A 20,600-nucleotide genomic window follows, 5' to 3' on the forward strand; every position below is an offset into this window, starting at 1 on the left:
GCGCACACACACATACACACACTGCCTAACATGATTATCAAGATTATCCTGGATAGGCCTGACCCATCAAGCCTAATTCTCTCAACATGTACCATTAATTTCTATTTTAACCTCACTCTTGTCTTTTCTTGTACATGTTTTGCTCCAGGCACTGTTTCATTCTGTTTATTCCTCCATTTATTTCTACTTTTCTGCTAGAAGCAGGACTGTGAACACCTCGGGGCAGTAACTGTCAACTACAGGACTACTCTAGCTGAATCTGTTGTCCACATTCGCCAATAAACTGCCCATTGCAGTCACAAACAGCTGTTGCATTCATGTACACACTATTTCATCCATGTGTGCTCACAAATACATGCATGTGTTTACTCAACGCATACACACAATCACAAAATGGCACCTCAGACACACATGTCTGTTTGCCCGGCAGCTAAATTAGTTTTGTTCCCTGGAGTCGCCATTCAATAAGAGAACACAGAAACCACTCAAACAGGAGCGCTCTCGTCCCAATCCACTCCTGTCCTCGATATGTGTGTGTAAATAGAAAACATCACACACACAGGCAGGGAGCGCTTGATTGATGAAGCAAAACTTTTTTCCCCCCAGTTCGTCAGCGTCTTTTTGATCTGCTGTGATTGTCGGAATGAGGGAGCACCTAACACAGAGAACAATCTACCAACGCCTACAGAATACTCACTAGTCAGAAAAGACCTGCCTGAATATTTTTATCCCACTCATTCTCTTTCTGTTCTCCCGCTTCCTTTCTACCACCAATTTTTGTACCCCCCCTTCCCTCTCTCGCTACGTTATGTTCCTTTATTAGGCCAACGGGACAAAGTCTGCATGCATACATATGTATCAGAGGAGTAGAGACTGATGAATACATTGGTACTGAGCCTCTTTTTCTGCTATGGGCTCAACAGACCTTGAAAGGGATTCCTAAACAGAATAGTGTGTCTGTGTGAAAGAAAGAGACGACCACGAAGGAATTCATTATTCAATTTCATTTCTTTTCTGCCCAGATCCACTAATCGGAATATTTATGACACTCTGTTCCCATGTTGTATACTGTACAGACGTCTACTGGTGCAAACAACAATATAGCTGTTGTTGTTTTTGAAGGCAGACAGCAGGGACTCCAAAGAATCCCAAAGCTTTAAACCCAACCACCCAAACACTGCATCTAGGTCCTTGCACTCACCTGAATAAAGGCGATTAATGCATTTGTGTTATCGTTGTCACGCCACATGGTTGTTATTCATCTCTTGTTTTCCTATTCGTCTGTTCAATACATTCCTACTTCGTTCTCTCGTCTTGACGTTCTCTTGTCAAAACTCAATAAAACAAATCAAAATAAGATGGGAGACAAAGAAATGGGCGCATGTGTGGGTATCAAGCTCACCACAATGTAGTGAAGAACTTCAAAGTCAAGAAAAATAAGCAAAATGTAGCAGCAACATGGAAGTATACCGTGTAGCTGTCCACACAAACACCGCTGGATCAAACTTACAGTCTGTCTTTTTTTTTTTACTTCATTGCCACCTCAGTTTACCCATCCACTGTGTGATGCTACAAAGGAGAAATAGAGAGACGCTGGAGGAAAGGGATATATTCTCTTTTTTTCTTAAGCACCGCAGCATTAAAATGACAGCATGGTGTCAAAACATTACTGTTATATGGTATTATTAAACAAGTATGGAGCCTTAGGAAAAAATGTAAATTAAACTTCTACTAAAAATGTCTTTTCCTTGTTCGTGAAGACTTATATTTTTGTGACAACCGGTATACACATTCATTATTTAGTGCGTGCACTGGACATTTCGTTTTCCTCAAAGTCATTTTTCAGTGAACAAGTGCTGCTACTGTGTTTAGCCACTTTCCCAGAGATACCAGACTGAAAAGGAATTAGCCAGCCGGTCTTCTTCTCCCCCTCTCTGGTTTTTCTGTGTCAATATCTTTTGCAAAATATTAGTGAATATTAGAAAGAAATGGAGCATATGCCAGAGTAAGTCAATTTCCTAACACATAGCATTACAGTAATACACCAAAAGGCATACATTCACATTCACATCGAGGGAAGCGTTGTCTCGCAGCTGCTCTCAGCATTTAGAGCGACACGGGTGAAGATGTTTAGAGGGAGCCGGTATTGGCAGCAAAATTAAGTAGTTTTAAAAGGGAATTGTTTCCCTTGGGAAACTCAGAGAATGAGTTTTTCTGTGAATGTGTGGGGAAATCATTTCACAGGACATATAGACAGAATTCCTGCCTTGCAATGCCACTTAAGATACTCAAGGCTAAGAGGGGATCCCTCTTTATTTAGCAGTGCCATGTTTTCCATTTGAAATCTCTTCTCTATTACATTTTTGTTTTGATTGCTAAACAACAGTTGCACATGGGGAAACCTCTAACTACAGTCTGTATTACCTACAGTCACCTGAACTAAACAGGTCCCATCAGCTGCAAAACTCATTCCAAGTAACACACTATTAACACATCTCAAAACAGGCTCAGTGCAGCCAAACACTAGGAACAATCCTCACTGAGATAACACACTGTCACTCAGAACACACTGAGAGTAAAAGCACTAGCATCAAACACCAACACAGAAAATACTAACTTTTCATCTTTACAGTTTGAATAATTTGAGTGACTTCACGCTACTCAATAGTTTCTTTAAAGAAAAGAGCGACATTCTTTCACATGAACATTTTTATTTTAAAACATACCAGTTTTTTTCACACACCAAAAGAAATGTAATTAGCTTCAACAGATATATATATATATATATATATATATATGTTTACCATATTTTGCCTTTAGTAGTTTATGTAATGATTGAAAAAAAAAGTTTAAAATGTAAGGTACCTAATAGGGCTGTAACAATTGATGTCACGGTTCATATCATGATTTTTGACCCACAATTTGATACAAACTTTGAATTTTTTATTTTTTTTTAATTACATTGTAAACGTAATACAACAATTTTTCTGCCACATGGCATCGTTTTGTCATTGATTATATCCCACTTTGCAACACAGTAGTACAGAGACCTTATGTATTGATATTGATTGATTACAGTGTTGATTGATCCAACACCAAAGATTCTTTTGTACCTTAAAATAATGTTTCTAAAATCGTTTTAGTGGTTCATTAACTTGTTGGCATGAGACATAAGAATAATGTTAATGGTAAGAGTTAATAGACAATTCTGCTCCCAAACTGTAGGGGGAACAAAGAGGAAAAGTGCTTTGGTGCCTACTGTAAAGGTGCCGATTGACAAGTAGCTAATGCTAATGTAATTCTTGATGGGTAACGTAAGATTACAACACCGTTCAAAACGCTCAGTTATTTTTAGTACGATTGTTTTGACCACGGTTTACACCTCTGGGCTAACCCACAAATTCATCAGTAACATTAACTGTATAGATAGACAACTACTCTAATGGTAATTTAGCTAGCTAGCACACCGCTGTCTTCTGACTCAGTGTCCTGGCGCTGATCAACAGTGTTGTGGACATTGTGGTTAAACATTGGGGTGCAGACTGTAGTTTGAGTTTTTCATGTGCAGCTCCAGTTGTGCCCACTGTTGTTCAGCAATCAAAAAAAAAACTGTAAAGAATAAAGGCTTGTCAAGTGGAAACTTTCCCTTCAATTTTTCTTTCAAGATTTTTTAAAGCTATTTAGTGATTGAACAAGTTCAAAGTTTTTTTGGGGAGTTTATTAGTAGTAGTTCAAGTGTGTTTGCAGCAGCAGGGGGTGTGCTTACTTTTTGTTCAGTTTGAAATGTTATTTTATCCATATGTTGATTCAGAATGTTCTGCCTATTTAAATGCTGTAAATTTTGTGTTCTAACATTCTTCCCTGCAGAGCCACCTTCTTTGACTGCTAAACCTAAGAGGAAGATTCACGCTGACCTCGACAGGAATGTGGATATCCCCTGCCTGGCTACAGGTGTGTGTGCGTGTGTGCGTGCGTGCACATTTACATATTTAAGTATGTCTTAAAACAAACCTTACATGCCCACATGTACCTTGAAAAAGCTTTTGGCCGTGGTTGTAATTTTTCTTGTCCATTCTGGCTGTGAAGAGATCCGTTGCTAAAGCGATTCCACTAAAAGTGGACAAATTCCAAATGTGTGACAAAATCCACCGTCCCTGTTCTGTGTAAAAGTATATCCTGCCGAACCGTATGTAAGGTTTCAGCAGTGTGAGTAAGTAATGTCAAGTGGGTATCTTGCAAGGCTGAGCTGTGGTGGATGAATAGAAGCACATATAGAAATATTGTATGGTGTAAATAACCATAATTTTGGATGTTGCCCACTTGCTTTGATAAAATTCATACTTCTGAAGGCTTAAATTAGCTTTGGCTGAACTTTGAAATGTATTTTTGCACAGAGCGAGGACTGTTTATTTTGTCTCCTTTCTCTGATATTGGAATTGCATTAGGGAGGGCTCTCTCTTCACAGCCAGTATGGAGAGGAGGAATGATTCCAGCAATGAATAACTCTTTCAATCTACTGTACATATGAAGATTTTTTTTAACATATGCTTTAAGGTCTCAGTATGATTAAAACAAACTAGCCTATAAGAACAGCATGTGGTCTGATTACATCTAAAGACAAAAGCCTGTGGGGGAAGAGCCAGCAGTCATAGAGAGAAGCAAGACACAATGGTTTTATTCAATACAGTCTCAGATGATCCAAGCACTTTGAAGCATACTGAGTCTCTAACGTTGTTGTGTTTGCAACCGGATGGACCATGAACTGAACTTATTGTGGTGAATCCTCACATAAAATATTCATAACTTGTCTATGTCCGCGCATCATATCTTAGTCAGATTGTAGATTTCATAGAAACTGTCTGTTTATCTTAAGTATATACTACCCAGGGTGTGTAAAGGTGACTCTTATCAACCTTATAATATGCTGGTTTGGCTCAGTTAGGCTATGCAATAACTTTGTTGAATATCGCAATAATGTTACTTGCGATAAACAGATATTAAAAAATAAAAGGAAATCATTTCCAACACTCTTTTGTAGAACATATTGAACATTGAACCGAACACAAAGGGCATCTTTAAAAAAACGAATGCCTGTTAGTGCAGTTTTCTACTGATATTTTCTTTCAACTAACAAAACATTGGAGTGTCTTTCGCAATATGTCTCAGCCTTTTGCGATGTATTTATTGCACCAGTTGATATCATGAAGAGTGCAGCCCTAGTGTGTGTGCATTACTTTGGAGGCTTCTTGAAGAGTGACAGTATACTTGTGACACTACAAGCATATTAACATGCTGAGACCAAGCCAGAAAATTGCACTTGTTCATGACTCTTGTTTTTAAATGGATTACATAAAAACATTTATATGAGCAGAGGTGGACACGACTCTAAAAACGGCAACATATTCCTCTCTGTCCCGCTCTCCCTCTCCCTCTCTCTCTCCCTCTCTCTCTCTCCTCGTCTCTCTTCTCTGTCTCCTTTTCTCAATCTCTCCACAACACACACACACCCACACACCCACTGAGCGAGTGTGTTTCCTCCTCGTAATCTGATACAGTGGCAGTGTAATTAAAGCAGAGGCCTAGGGTATGAAGAGAGGAGTGGAGGCTGGGAGGAGAAACGAGGGAAGGAGAAAGACAGATAGAGTGCAGAGTACAAGTGAGCGAGACAAGGAGGGGTGAAAAATACTTCACGCATGTCTGTGAAAGCTTGACACCAACAGATTGAGGGAAAGTGTGGAATTCATGTCTCCTCTCAACACACACACAGATGCACCTCTCTCCCTCTCTCTCTCTCTCTCTCTCTTAAACACACACACACACACACACACCACACCCACACACCCCCACACACCCACACACACACACACACACACACACACACACACACACACACAAACACACACAGTGAATTGCATGATCCCCCTGCCTGTTATATCTGGTATGTCTGTCAGACAGGTGGGAGCTTATACTTTAGACACTTGGTGTGCTGCTGTTGCCCACATCTTTTATTCAGAATGTTTTTGGCCCCTTCTACCACCCTTATCCTACCACCCACAACCTCGAATCAATATATTATTAACAGTCATTATGCCCACATGCATATTTATATAGAGAGCGTAGATAACAGAGAGGAAAGATTGGTGTAAAGAGTGTATGTGTGTCTGTTTTCGTGGGAGTTGGAGCATTTTGCTCAGCAGTGAGGTCAGCTTGCTTATTAAGGAAAACGTTTTCTCCTCTTTGTGTGTTCATTTTCTGTGTACATGCACACATGTAGGCGTGCCCCAGCCCAGGATAGAGTGGTATAAGGACGCTGTGCCTCTTTCCAAACTGGGCAACCCTCGCTACAAGGTCACGGCAGGGACCGGGCTGACAGTGCGCAGGGTGCAGCCGGGAGACGGAGGAATATACCAGTGCTTCGCTCGCAACGCTGCTGGAGAAACTCAGGCACACACACAACTCCTTGTTTCTAGTGAGTTTGTCTGACACACTAACATAATGAAACACATGTTTACATAGATTCACTTATACAAACCTTCAGCAGCATTGCTTCTGCTTCCAAGCCTCTTGATGCCTCTATAACATGTGAAACAAAGTTTCACATACGCGCCTGACTTTTAAAGGGAATGGGAGATGACACTCTGATTGGTTTATTGCATGTTACACCCCAAAAAACAACAACAATGAATTAATGAAGACACGTACAACCCTTTTGAACCAAGCGCCTGGCACACAGACCCTTTTTTCCGCCGTCAAACTAGCAAAAGTGGATTTGGACACGCCCTAAATGCATCTGCGCCTTGCGCTTCATGCTGCACGCTTAGATTGTTAAAATAGGGCCCTCAGTCTCTAAAAGGTCCAGAAAATAGTACATAAAAAACTGCACACAAAATACAGTAGTTGATTATTTCAGTGTTGGCTGACTAATCAATTAATCTACTAATTGTGTCAGCTATCTTTCTTGCCATCCCACTTTATCTTAATTTGGCCTTACCATACAACATTTGCAATGGTCATTATCTTTCATTTAAAAATCAAATACCTAGCGTGCTGCTTTGCCTTGCAGAGTGAGTTTGAGCTGGAAAATAGAACCACACCTAAAGTTTTTCTTCTGTGTTTTAGCAATGTGACAAGCCAACTACAGCCCTGTCTCACAACAGAAGCCTTTTTTGTTTTTGAAATTAAAGTGATAGTCAGAGTCAGTCAAACACTCTGCCTTGACTTGATAGTTTTCAGTGCGTGTCAGCTGCAGACATCACATGCACGTTCAGTTCCATTATGTCTGTCTCAGTAGAGTTACGCTCTGTTCAGTGAGCGTTATAATTAAAAGTCCCCATGGAGCTTTCATACCACCACCCTCAACGTTTATGCACACACATATAGCACTGGGGAATTAATAAAGCCTCCATTGATCAAAGAGGAGGAATTTTTGTTTAGATCAACACTGTCATTCTTTATTTTTTTTTAGTTTTCTCTTGCCATTAAAGGAACAACACCATCTACAGTAAATTTAGAATTACAATATATTATTTACATAACCTAGAAAGGTTTAATCAATATTTATAAACATGAGCTTTACCATACTATATTTTATATGCCAGAAGCCAGAGTAGGTCTTGGGCTGTTCCGTAGACAATGAATGGGAGGTTGATTTTGTGGATCCACAGAATTTTTTTTTTCTTTCTTTATACCCCAATGAGCTTTATTCTATTGTTCTCTGTTCTGAAACTTAAAATGTACCCATATACTCAGAATATCCCCCTGGGTGCTCTCATTGTCATCTATAATATCTTTCCTATATTGTTGTATATGGGGTTGTTCATATTTACTAATATTTTTGGCCCGAAGACCATAGGAATAACATGTTATACATACATTTGGAACTTTGGGATAATTCCCCTTTAAGCTCTACTCTTGCTCCACTCTTTTCCCACCAGTGTCTTCTCAGTAGCCATCTACTGTCTTCGTTCCTCTCATACTTTCTCCATGTATTTCAGGTGTGGCCCCCACATTTACATTTCCTCAGTCTGACCAAACAGTAACTGATGGGACTACAGCCTTTTTCATGTGCCAGGCGAGCGGTGCTCCAAAACCTGCCATCACCTGGAGGAAAGGTAGACAAACACACACTTTGCATTACACGCTGAGCACACACACAAAGACACAGACACACTGACATGATTGTGTTTGGAATTAAAAATGTGCTTAAAAAGTCCCATGACATGGTGCTCTTTGGATACTTTAATTTAGGCCTTAGTTGTCCCCTAATATCATATCTGAAGTCTCTCTCCCAAAATTCAGCCTCGATGCAGAATTACAGCCACTAGAGCCAGTCGCACAATGAGCTTTCCTTAGGATGTGCCATTTCTGAGTCTGTAGCTATTGAGGAGGAGAGAGAAGGGGGGCCAGTTGGAGGGTTGGGGTGTGGCTTCAACCAACTGCCACTTTGCTCATGATGTGCCTTGATGATGATGATGCCATGGGACCTTTAATGACTTAATGAATTTTGCTCACCTCAAGGCTTTTAAAAAATATATATTTTTTCTTTCCGTAGGATCACAGATCTTAGCTAGTGGCTCTGTCAAGGTTCCCAGATTCACACTGTTGCAGTCAGGTGGTTTGCAGATTCAGCCAATCAGCCTCCAGGATACAGGAGAATACACATGCATCGCCTCCAACTCAGAGGGAACCATCAACGCCACCTCTATGCTCACCGTCTGGAGTAAGACATACACACTTGACACACAAAAATACATTAAATTGCTCAATGCACTTTTGTTAAACATACTAAAACAGACACAAAACACTAATTTATCCGTAGCCGTCAAACCACATTAGCTCAAGTTGGTAAGCAGCAGTGTGATTGGTTATTGATGCAGTAGGCTGGTGTAATGGTGTTATCTAAAGTAATTATCTTACTGGCTGGGTAAGAGAAAGTATTGATAAACTTATCGATTGGCTGATTTTATATGTAAACACACGGTATATTTCGGCAGCTTTAGATTAAATACTGTTGAATTTTGATTAGCACAGCCTTCTGTTGAGCACTATTATATATACACACACACACACACACACACACACACACACACACACACACACACACACACACATACACACATACACTCACACACACACACACACTCACACTCACACAACCGGTCAAAAGTTTGGGGTCACTTACAAGTTTCCATACCACTCCATCATAGACAGAATACCAGCTGATCTGAGTGGGTGGCTGATCTTTAATCCAATATCTGCATTGCCCATTATCAGCAACCATTCATCCAATGTTCCAAAGGCCCATTCTGTTTACTAATCTGATATCATTTAAAAAACTAACTGAGAAAACATTGGAGAACACTTTTGTGATTATGTAAGCACATAATGTAATCTGAACTTCTGCCCTGGTTAAAAAACAATGCAACTGGTCTCAGCTGGTATTCTGTTTACAATGGAGTGCAAAAACCTTTGACTGGTAGTGTGTGTGTGTGTGTGTGTGTGTGTGTGTGTGTGTATACATTCAGTATATATACAGTTTATATATGTAAACTTTACACATTTATTGGAGGCCTGGTCACATCCAAAGTATACAAGGACTTAGTTACTGACATAACAGATGCAAGCTTTCACTTTCACTCTTTTGGTTAAAAAACATGAGAAATGCGTAAAACATCCAAGTCAAACAAAGCACCAATAACATGATAGCCTAAACAGCTTTTCACTTCATAAGTGTGGCTGTCTGAATGTTGGTTGTGAGTGAGAGGAGGAGCCTGCTTGTGTGCTGTTTAGCTTAAGTAGTTTAGGACTAAATTGTTGACTAACTAATTTTGCATTATTCTGGAGCAGCATACATTTAAATGTACATATTTTAATTAAGACTGTGTGTCATGCTAATATAAGAGAAAAATATAATGATTTATTTTTAGCCTGTAAATGAATCCCACTGCACATTTTCTTGTCTCTCTTCATTTTTCTCTGCTTTTTTTGCAGGTCGAACAGTCATTTCTGTGCCTCCAGCAGACCAGCGTGTCATCAAAGGAACCACTGCTATTCTAGACTGTAACGCTACACATGACCCCAGAGTCAATATCAGGTACCTAATTGTCTGTTTGTGTGTGGTTACATACATGCATACTTGTTCTTTTAGTGTCTGCTTCTCTTCTCTGTCTTCCATGGCTTTCTGTGTGTCTATAATTACATACACTATAGAGTAAATGTACTGTATGTATCCCTATTGCAGCTTTAAGTGGGATCGAGGTGGTTTGCCGCTCCGTCCCACCAGTGGGGGCCGTGTCTCCATGCGCCAGGGCTCCCTCACCATTGGCCAGACGTGGTCAGGTGACATTGGGGATTACACCTGCACCGTGACATCACAGGCTGGCAACGATTCTCGCTCCGCACGCCTGGAAGTAATGTGAGTTCAAAGAATCATGTGAGGCTGTTTTGACCAATTTAACCCTTATGTCTGATTTTGTTATCTCCGGATAGATCTTCTAGGCACATTGTTGTCAGTCTTTGTGCTAAGCTAGGCTAACTTGCTGCTGGCTGTACGTGTATACACATATTTTAAGTGTATCATACGTTCCGACCCACACAGACTCATTATAGCCACTGTGAGAGAAATACTATCAGTTAGTGGCCTTTATATACTTGTATAATATATTTATAAAAGGCACTTATGATATATTAATACAATTGCAGGGTAGGAGAGAGATAGAACATAAGTCCACATCCTTTGGAATTATACAGCGACGAGAGGTTACACATGTCAAACTCAAAGGGAAGTGAGTCTCTGTTTATGGCTGTGTAAAAACAAATGGGAATTGAAGGGATTTCTGTGTGTGTGTGTGTGTGTGTGTGTGTGTGTGTGTGTGTGTGTGTGTTTGGTGGTCCACGTGCATCCATGTGTGTGACTGACATTCTCGTTAGCTCAGTATCAATGGTCAGGAGGTTAACAGACGCTGGCGGCTGAGGAGACAGACTAATTACCAGCAGGTTATTGGTTCAACTCCCGCAAGACCCATCCATGTGTTCTTGAGTGAGTGTGTGGGTGGTGGGGGCTGTGTGAAGGTACAGTAGTTGCTCTAACATTCTCTAAGCTCATCCATTAATTAATATGATCATGTCAGCTCAGAAAAGAAAACATTCTCATTTCCCCTTGCTCCTCCTCCGCCTCATTCACTGCCGTCCTTGCTTCTTCTTGGTGGAGTGCAACTCTCCCTCTCCCTCTAACATCTCTCTTTGTTTCACTCTCTCTTTCTATCTGCCCCTCTTATTTTCTGACGTCATACTCACTTGAATATTAAAACATAAAACTACACACAGCTAAAACTGAAATGTGTTTTAACTCTGTATCATCTGATTAAATTAAGGAGATTTAAAAGTCACACATCCATGATTGTTTAGAAAATGAATACACTTATGAATATGAAATGCAGTTTAGACACAAGTATTTTATTATCCTTTCAGTGTATATACTGTAAATATGTATATATATATAGTCTTTTTCTTTTACGTGATCTGTTAATATTTTCACTCCTTTTATCTTCGCTAGCCCACTGAGATCGGCTTTCCATTCCTTCTCCTCTTTTAAGCCAACTATTTTTGAAATAGAGTTATGATGCACTAAAATTTGTATAATCAAATGTCTGGACGCTCTTTATTGCTTTCATGAATATATCTTTTGTGCTTTCTTTGTTATTAACACTGCGGGGATGCACAAATTTCCACGGGGGACGGACAAATGTCTGGAGAATTTATTTTTAATAGATGTGATGAGATATACTGTATTTGCTGTGGTTCAGATCACGTACAACATAAAATATCATAATAAAGATTTTGCCCACTGGAACTAATCCAAGACCAGACCCAAGAATCAACCTGAACGTCAGAGCCAACGTTATTTCACCACGCATTTCTAATAGAAAAACAAAACACAGGAAACAAATTACAGACTAATGAAAAGTTTGTCATTGAAACACTCCAAAAGTTAAGTAAGGACATTGACATTGTACATATTTACTGTCCAGACATGATACCACTGTCATGTCTGGACAGTTAATATGTACAGTAGCTACCACCTTAGCTTAGCTAAGATTGGAAACAAGGGGAAACAGCCTGGCTCCGTCTGAAGGTAAAAAATAAAAGCTCAAAAACTAACACTATTTATTTAATTTGTTTGGTTTTCAGTGAGCTGCCACACTCTCCTCGCTCCCTGACAGCCCGTCTCAATGACTCTGACTCCCGCTCCGTCCTTCTGTCCTGGCTACGCCCCTTTGATGGAAACTCCCCACTTTTGCACTACCTGCTGGAGCTCTCTGAGAACAGTAAGTGTGTGTGTTTATGTGTGTGTGTGTGTGTGTGTGTGTTTGTGTGTGCGCGCATAAGTTATAGTCCCTGGACGACAAACAGCTGTTCACTTTGCTGTCTACCAAGCACTGACACTCACTCATTTACAAGAGGCAGACATAGGGAGAATGGTGTTGCTGCGTAAATGTACATCCAGGTTCCCTATAAATAAACTCTTACTTTCCTCCCACCCTTACCCTCTCTCACTGTCTCTCTTTGTCTCTCGCCCTCTCTCTACCACAGATGTTTTAACAGAAGGCCGACTCTCTGTCAAATGAGAAAACGAGTGAGAGAGGAGAGGGGAATTGAGTAATAGAATGACAGGAGAGACAGAGTGGAGGGTGATGGCTGTAGAAAAGCTGTAGAATAGCTGTTGCTCCTTCTGTAGGCTAATGGGATGGATTGGTGAACGCTGCATGCAGAGCCAAGCACTTGGCACGTGACTGTAGGAGCTGGACTGAAGGACAGATGTTAATGTAGTTTGGCATTTTAAGTAATCATCATTCTGATAACTTTTAGGGAGACAGCAGGAATGTGACTTCAAGTTTCCTGCTGTCACCATTTCAACAGCTGCTATGTAACAAAAATATTCCAAAATATTAATAGTCTGATTGATTTTAGAAAAAACTGAATCCAGTTTGTCAGTAATGGACAAGCGTTTTGTGCACACTGATTACCAGCTGTGTGTGTGTGCGTGCGTGCATGTGTGTGTATTTTAGAGAGAATGGGCCATCAAAAATTCAATGTAATTTGTTGTCAAACGGTGGCTCTAATACACTCGCTGGGCTGGCTTTAAATTGCACTCACGCTATCCTTCTCACTTGCACAGCTACGCATGTAGCTCGTGCGATGATAATAGTGAATCTGTCTGTGTGATCTTCACAAGAAAGACTGAGAGATTAGCTGGCAACAAGCTGGCAACAATATACAGAAGCATCTGTGTTACTTTATTAATCACTCTCTTCCCTCCAAACTTCAGTTCTTATTGTGTCCTGTGATACTTTATAATGCTTTATAATTCTCTCTCTTACCTCCCTTTCTTTGTACCTACCTTCTTTGCTTCTTTTATCTACTCCTCCCTTCCTTTTCTTTTGATTTATGGGTCCTGAGTGTCCCCATGTCTATGTTTGTCCTGCCTCAGCCAGATATTATCAGGCTCTAATCTTGGTGTCCTCTGTCTAGACTCACCGTGGAAGGTCTACCTATCAGAGGTCGATCCTGTGGTGACCGAGGTATCAGTGGGCGGGCTCACACCTGCCAGGACCTATCAGTTCAGGCTTTGTGCTGTCAATCAAGTGGGCAGGGGTCAGTACAGCGCTGAGACACAGAGGTAAGACACGTTCACAAATCTTGGACACACTCTCACCACTACAAGCTTTATTAAACACACATTTTTCACAATACTTCTTGTAAAGCCACACTACCATTTCACTAATGGTTTCCAAAAAAGCATGAAACCTTCTTTTTATGTAGAACATGCTGTGATGTGTGAGAAAAAGTGATTTCGTAACCCGGTTCCACCTCACTGTAATAGACTTGGTCAAAATGCCTTACACAAACTGGGAATGAAATGAATAAACTGGAATTTTTCTACAGTCACAAGGCATGGTGTTTACACACTCTAATTTGTGTATCTAAGGGTGTGTGTTTGTGTGATAGTGTGTATGTCACCATGAGCATGCATAGGGCCTTGGGATTCAGAGTGTGGATGAAATCAGGATGGATTCCAACAAGGTGAGGACTAACAAAGCGTCCTATTTTGTTTAGAATCCACTTCCTTTCCAACGAGCAATTCATAATCATTACATCCTTGCTGTGGGTGTCTATGTGTTGAGTGTGTGTGTGTGTATTTCCCTGCCAGTCTCTTTCCGTTGCACATAGTGAACTAAACAGCAAAAATTATGAAATTAACTGTTCTGCATATCTGTGTGTAAAAAGGAGAGTGTGATTTGGCTGGAAAAGTAAATAGATTGCTATTCAGATGTTGTGTGCGTGTGTGCGTGTGTGTGTGTGTGTGTGTGTGTGTGTTTGTTTATTTATTTATTTATTTATTTATATGTTTATCCCAGCATAAACACTAATGGGGTGTAATTATGATGCCTAGCACTGATGGAACTGGATAGAGTGAAATAGGGTTTGAGGAGGTGTTGTCAGCCCTCCTTACAATTTTGCCCCTGAATACGCATATACACCAAATCTCTGACACTCACACACAATACAGCAGATGTGGCCCTGTATTATAAAGTAGACACACACAAACATGTTTTTTTTTCTGGCTGAAGAGAGTGACTACAAGCTGAAGCCAGTTGTGGTTCTGCCAAATAAACTCTCAATAACAACAGCAGCTGTGAACGCTACCATCACACATTCAACACACCTCAGATTACCATCTCCATTCAGTTTCCCTCTGTTCAGCTTGTACTTCCTTTTATGTTTTTTTCTCCTGAATCTTTCTATCTTCTTCTTTTATTCAAAATCTTTCTCACGGATCCCCTTCAGCTCATTGTCTGTCATTACTCTTCTCCTTCCTGTTCATTTCTTCTTCTTCTTCTGCATGTACTATTATATTGTTTGTGTCTAACCCAGTCCACAGTCCAAAGTTGGATGTTAGAGGCTCTGGAGAATAGAATGCATTGATCCTCACTAAATGAAAGACTGGCAGACAGACAAGTCATCACTTGTCAATGTATCAGAGAAGATGGCTATGTCTCCTCTTCAGTGTTTGTCTCATACCTTACCACACACGCTTTGCGTTTCATCTGCTGGATGTTTGCGTGGATAAGACATGCACATTAGCAGTTGCAGATGCCTAGGCGCGTGCTGCACTTGACACAAAGGGTGAGTGAGGCAGGGGAAAATGTCCAGCAGAAGCTTAGAGCTCCAAATGAGAAGGATGACAAAATGCAGTAATGTCGGCAGAATGACGGAACAGGATAGAGAGTGAAGAAGAAGCTTGTAATATTGATGACAAAAAGCCCTTATTAAAGTTTGAACTTCCAGCTGCTTCTGCACTCTCCCTTTTTGTTCTTGTCCTGATTAGGATCTTTATCATAACATCATTCATTCATACAATCTTTTTCTTTTTCTCTTTGCTCTCCACCATTACCGTGCTTCACTTCCTTTTATTAGAAAAAAGTGCACAGGGATACTGTGGCGCTAGGAAAAAGTGTCCTGGGAGATGGACAACCGCTAAGAAAATATGAATGAATATGATCAAAGCGGAAAAAACATTAGCTTTTAATGCAGAAACTCTCTTGGAGAAACTAATTATACCATCTGGAGTGTCACACACAGTTGTTCATGCGTGACCTACACTCACACCATTACCATCTTTGAAGAGGAAAGACAGATTATGCATTAATGCCTTGAACTCCGGGCATCATCAGACGTTTAAAGCATTGGACTAAATTCTCTTTGCCTTTGCTCTTTTTTTTTTTTTTTGCAGCTGTTCAGTCAGAATCAGAACACATCAGCCTTTAACACTTGATGTGTGATAAACTACTCTCTCACTTTTTCTCTCGGCCACGCACACACTAATAGCCACTCAATGTAAAAAATTAATGCTGTAGCAGCTTTGTGAGATTTAAAGATTTTCAGGAGATCTGTTCTGTGCTTACTAGCATGTCAATCTTGAATTATATAACTGTGTTTAACTGTGGCCGCTTCTATGTTGAAGGTGCCTGTAGAATAGTGAGTGATTTATTTGCTTTTACCTTTAGAGCGGAAACATCATGGCGATTACTGCAGAATGATTGCACTGATGAAAGCTCTGCCAGATGAGGAAAAGCTGGTCCATTAAAATGGCCACAATTACAGATATTCCTTTTCGTAGCACTCCTCACACAGAAAATGTAGCTTGAAATACAATTAAGGCTCCATCATTAAACCACAGTCAAACTAACACAAGAATGTGACAAATCTGGGTGCTTGGATAACTCAGTTGGTAGAGCGGGCGCCCATATTTAGAAGTTTACTCCTCGACACAGCGGACCTGGGATTGACTCCGACTTGCGGCCCTGTACTGCATGTTATTCACCCATCTCTCTCTCTCCGCTTTCATCTCTTCAGCTGTCCTGTCAATAAAGGCCTAAAAATGCCCAAAAAATAATCTTTGAAAAAAAAAGAATGTGACCAATCTCATCATGTCTAATGTGCATTTCTACAATTCCTTTTGCTTTTCTTAATGAATTAGACGTTAACTGATTATAAATTATTGGCGGTCAATATAATAAATTCACAAAACAAACTAGACTAAAAAAACTTTTTTTGCAATAGATGGAAACTGTAGCATGGTGGTTGGGTTACACAATGAGAAGACAAAGCAGGATGGAGACGAATATATTTCTATAGCAGCTCTTCGCTGTTCTCCAAACTTTGTTAGCTTCCTTGTTCCTAACTTGTCACTAAACTAACCAATCAGAAGCTAGGAGGACTTAGATTTCAGGACATAAAAATCTGTCAGATTTTCAGTTTTAAAGTTACTAATGATGCAAGGACATTAGGAGAATAATGTAAGGACATTTAAAAAAAAAATACAGGTTTAATAAAAAAAATATTCATAATAGTGGTCTTGGTTTTTTTTTTTTTACCATTCATTGGTGATATTTAATTAACCTACAAAATAGCAGGGTCAGCCTTTATTTTCATTCCACTGAATAGACCAGCATCCGTACCAGTGATCTTAGTATCATAACAGTTAGTAAGAAAACAGCAAAGACCGATAAGGGGTAAAAGAAGGTAAGGATCACTCAACAGCAATTATAGATCAAGGTGCTATTTTACACATTCATGATGTGTTTCTGGTTCAAAGTTTATTGTTATTCAAAGTATATATTTTTCTTTTGAACAAAATTGTTGTTATATATGTCAGACCTTGAGGACTCAACCAGACAGGCTTTTAACATCAAACAAAACCATGATGGAAATGTTACACTTCCCTTATCCAATACAATTTTACCTAAGCACATCCGAAGTCCAGATCTAAAACTTAACCTGCTAAATGCTAATGTCAGCATGCTAACATGCGGACGACCAACAGGTATAATTTCTATCTATATTTCTATTTCTATCTATATGTTCACCAGGGTAGTTTTTAAGTATTGAATGATGTAACATTTGATATTAGTAGTAAACAGAAGGTACAGCTGAAGCTGTCGGGAATGCCATTAGTTCTGCAGGTCATTAGTTTAGTCATAAACTAAAACTAAAAGTAAAGTATTGGACCAATTAAAATTCTGATCTGATGACAGAGGAAAATTCAAGGAAGCATCAATGTTGTTACAGTTCAACCTGAGGAGAACATGAATGTTTGTAATTTTACGGTAATCCATCTAATCGTTGTTGAGACATTTCACTCATAACCACAAATGTCAATCTCCTGGTGGCACTAGAGTAAAAGTCAGGCAATCACCAAAGCCGATAGGATTTTGTCTGAGGGGGACATGAACGTCTATAGTAAATGTCATGGTAATCCATCCGATAGTTGTCGAGATATTTTCTCGACCAAAGTGGTGGAACGCCCGACCAGCTATGCTGGTAGCATGGCTAAGAGCAATTTTTTTTTAACAACAACAACAAAATGGTTGTTAGTATGGTTTGTGGTGGCAACAATCCAGTACTGACACTTTCCAAGGAACGTCATCCATAGAAAACCTGGGAAACAGCCTCTGTAAGAATGTTGATGTTTATTTTCAGCAACACTTGAGCGTAATCAACTGTGACTGGCTGTTAGCTCCACTGATTACTTATTGTTTATGAAAGCTTGAATCAGCCTTAAATTAGACAAACCAATACATTGACGGACTTCTTGCTTTGATGCAGGTTTGGTGTCCCCCCGCCCTACACACACACACACACATATATATATATATATATATATATATATATATATATATTAATATATATATATATATACACACACACACACAGTATATATACACAGTAAATATCCCCATGTCCTTGTGCCTAACTGCATTTCATATTCATAAGTGTATTCATTTTCTAAACAATCTGGATGTGTGACTTAAATCTTCTTATAATTAGAGGATACAGAGTTAAAACGCATTTCAGATTTAGCGGGTGTGTTGTATTTGTTGAATATAAGGGAGTATGAAGTCAGAAAATAAAGGGGGCAGATAGAAAGAGAGAGTGAAAGGAGAGTTAGAGGGAGAGGGGAGTTGCACACACACCAGAAGAAGCAAGGACGGCAGTGAATGAGGCGGAGGAGGAGCAAGGGGAAATGAGAATGATGTTTTCTTTTCTGAGCTGACATGATCATAATAATTTATGGATGAGCTTAGAGAATGTTAGAGCAACTAGTGTACCTTCACACACACACACACACACACATTTAATCCCAGACAGGAGCAGGTAAAGCTATGATTAGTGTTTGCTGTGTTTGTGTTAAAGCTGTGACAGTAAAGCAACGTCAGGAGAGGAAGTACACTAAATATGGTACCTTGAGCTACCTTAATAGCAGATTACACATTACAGTCAGCCGCTGTTGTCAAAAACAACTGTTTGATTCAATGTTTTGTCTTTTTATTTAATATTTTTTGAAAAAAGTTGTATTCAAAATATGCATTTTTTTATGTTCTGCACACCAAGCTACAATAATAACAGCATGTAGTGTCACATTTGATTTGTTTTGGAGCATTGTAGCTGATATGCAGTAAAATGTATGTATGTGTAATTGCCAAATCACTAACTATATTTTTATGTAATGTGAGAAACATAAAGCATATACAGTAGCAAATGTGTACTACGGCTGGTTTTGATGGATTGTGAGAAAATGCACAACAACAAAAAAGTTTCTCTTTTCCCCGACAGAATCTCTTTCGTCTGTCAGCCTCCTCCATTTGGGCTGCTTTTAGCCTCAGGCCAAACAGCAACAGCAACATTTAGCAGACAAGACTTGTGTCAAACAAGAAGAAAATAGGCTCATCTGTTCAACTGGTTCTAACCAATCATGTCACATCTGGTTTCTCTCTCTTCCTTTTTATTCATGTTGCCCTCTGCTCATTTCTCTCTATTTTCTGCTTCTACTGGATTTTCATTTTACTATCCTGTGTTCTGAATAGAGGCAGATTTAATATCCGGTAACACCATTAAATTTGAGAGTTGGTGTGTATATGGATTTAGTGAGAAAGCCAGTGGGCATTAAACTGTGCAGAATGACACAGATAGAACTTTTACTAATTCCCACAGCATAGGAACTCACAAAATACATGCCCCACACACACTTTCCCTCACACACTAGAAAACCTGTAAATCTCCTGCAGGAAATGTCCTCTTTTCCTTAATAACAAGGGACAGAGAAAGTGTGTCACACAAAATTCAGACAAAGTTACGGACTTTACTTGATTTGTTTGGTTGCAGTACGTGTATGGCTGTTGGTATGAATGTACAGTATGTATGTGTTTTGGGTGGATGTGAAGGGGTGTAGGAATTGGTCGGTTGGGGTTTGTATATTTAATCTCTGGTGTGAAGTTGATGTCCTCATACTGAACCCACTGTATGAAATATTTACCCGTAAATGGTTGGGAGGGAATTAAGGCAATGCTCAAGGAGTTTCTGCTATCGAGTACAAGTGTGTCACTGTGCATTTGTGTGTATTTTACTTGCAGTCAAAAAGTGAATGACCGCATCTGTTCAGGACTGTAGGGTCGTGTGGGTGTTTGTGTAGCGTGAGTTTATGTCTGTGCATTAATGTGCATCATCAATTTCAGTCAAAAGCAGTGGCATAGTTGAGGATTATATATACCCCATTTCCAGGCGGCTACACTAATGCCCATCTCATTCACACAAGGCTGATTAGCCTATGTGTGTGTACGAGTGTGTAAATGTGTACGCCTGCAACACCTGGTGCTGTCTGACAGTGCCTAACCTAATGGAAGTAAAGCACAGCTGTAAAACCACTGGCCTGTGTCATATATCCGCCTGCGCAAGCCTGTAGCCGACAGCTTTCACACCCTAACTTTCACACAAACACACACATATACAGTAGATGTTCACACACATTTATAGGCACATACAGATTCAGACACACAAATACACAGCCATACCACAGCTAATAGCTCAATAGCTCATAGAGAATCATTCAGGGGACATGGGGCACATAGAGTAAGTGAGGGGGGGGTTGGAGGGATGTAAATCTCCAGACATAATCCATGGAAGGGAAAAGACCATTGGATGTAGCAGTCTGTCTTAAGCTGGGAGAAATTTGTTTGGTGTGTGTGTGTTTGTGTGTGTGT

General features: G+C 39.8%; 1 protein-coding gene across 1 annotated transcript in view; it reads left to right on the top strand.

Moving 5' to 3' along the window:
• Nucleotides 1-20,600, top strand: part of sdk1a (sidekick cell adhesion molecule 1a) — a 259,374-nt gene that overhangs the window by 174,858 nt on the left and 63,916 nt on the right. The window contains 8 exon segments of the mRNA XM_032542220.1: nucleotides 3,868-3,951; nucleotides 6,275-6,469; nucleotides 7,995-8,111; nucleotides 8,552-8,719; nucleotides 9,991-10,093; nucleotides 10,241-10,414; nucleotides 12,190-12,326; nucleotides 13,531-13,678. Of these exon segments, the coding sequence (XP_032398111.1) occupies nucleotides 3,868-3,951; nucleotides 6,275-6,469; nucleotides 7,995-8,111; nucleotides 8,552-8,719; nucleotides 9,991-10,093; nucleotides 10,241-10,414; nucleotides 12,190-12,326; nucleotides 13,531-13,678 (1,126 nt within the window).

The sequence above is a fragment of the Etheostoma spectabile genome, chromosome 2 (assembly GCF_008692095.1).
Source record: "Etheostoma spectabile isolate EspeVRDwgs_2016 chromosome 2, UIUC_Espe_1.0, whole genome shotgun sequence".
NCBI lineage: Eukaryota > Metazoa > Chordata > Actinopteri > Perciformes > Percidae > Etheostoma > Etheostoma spectabile.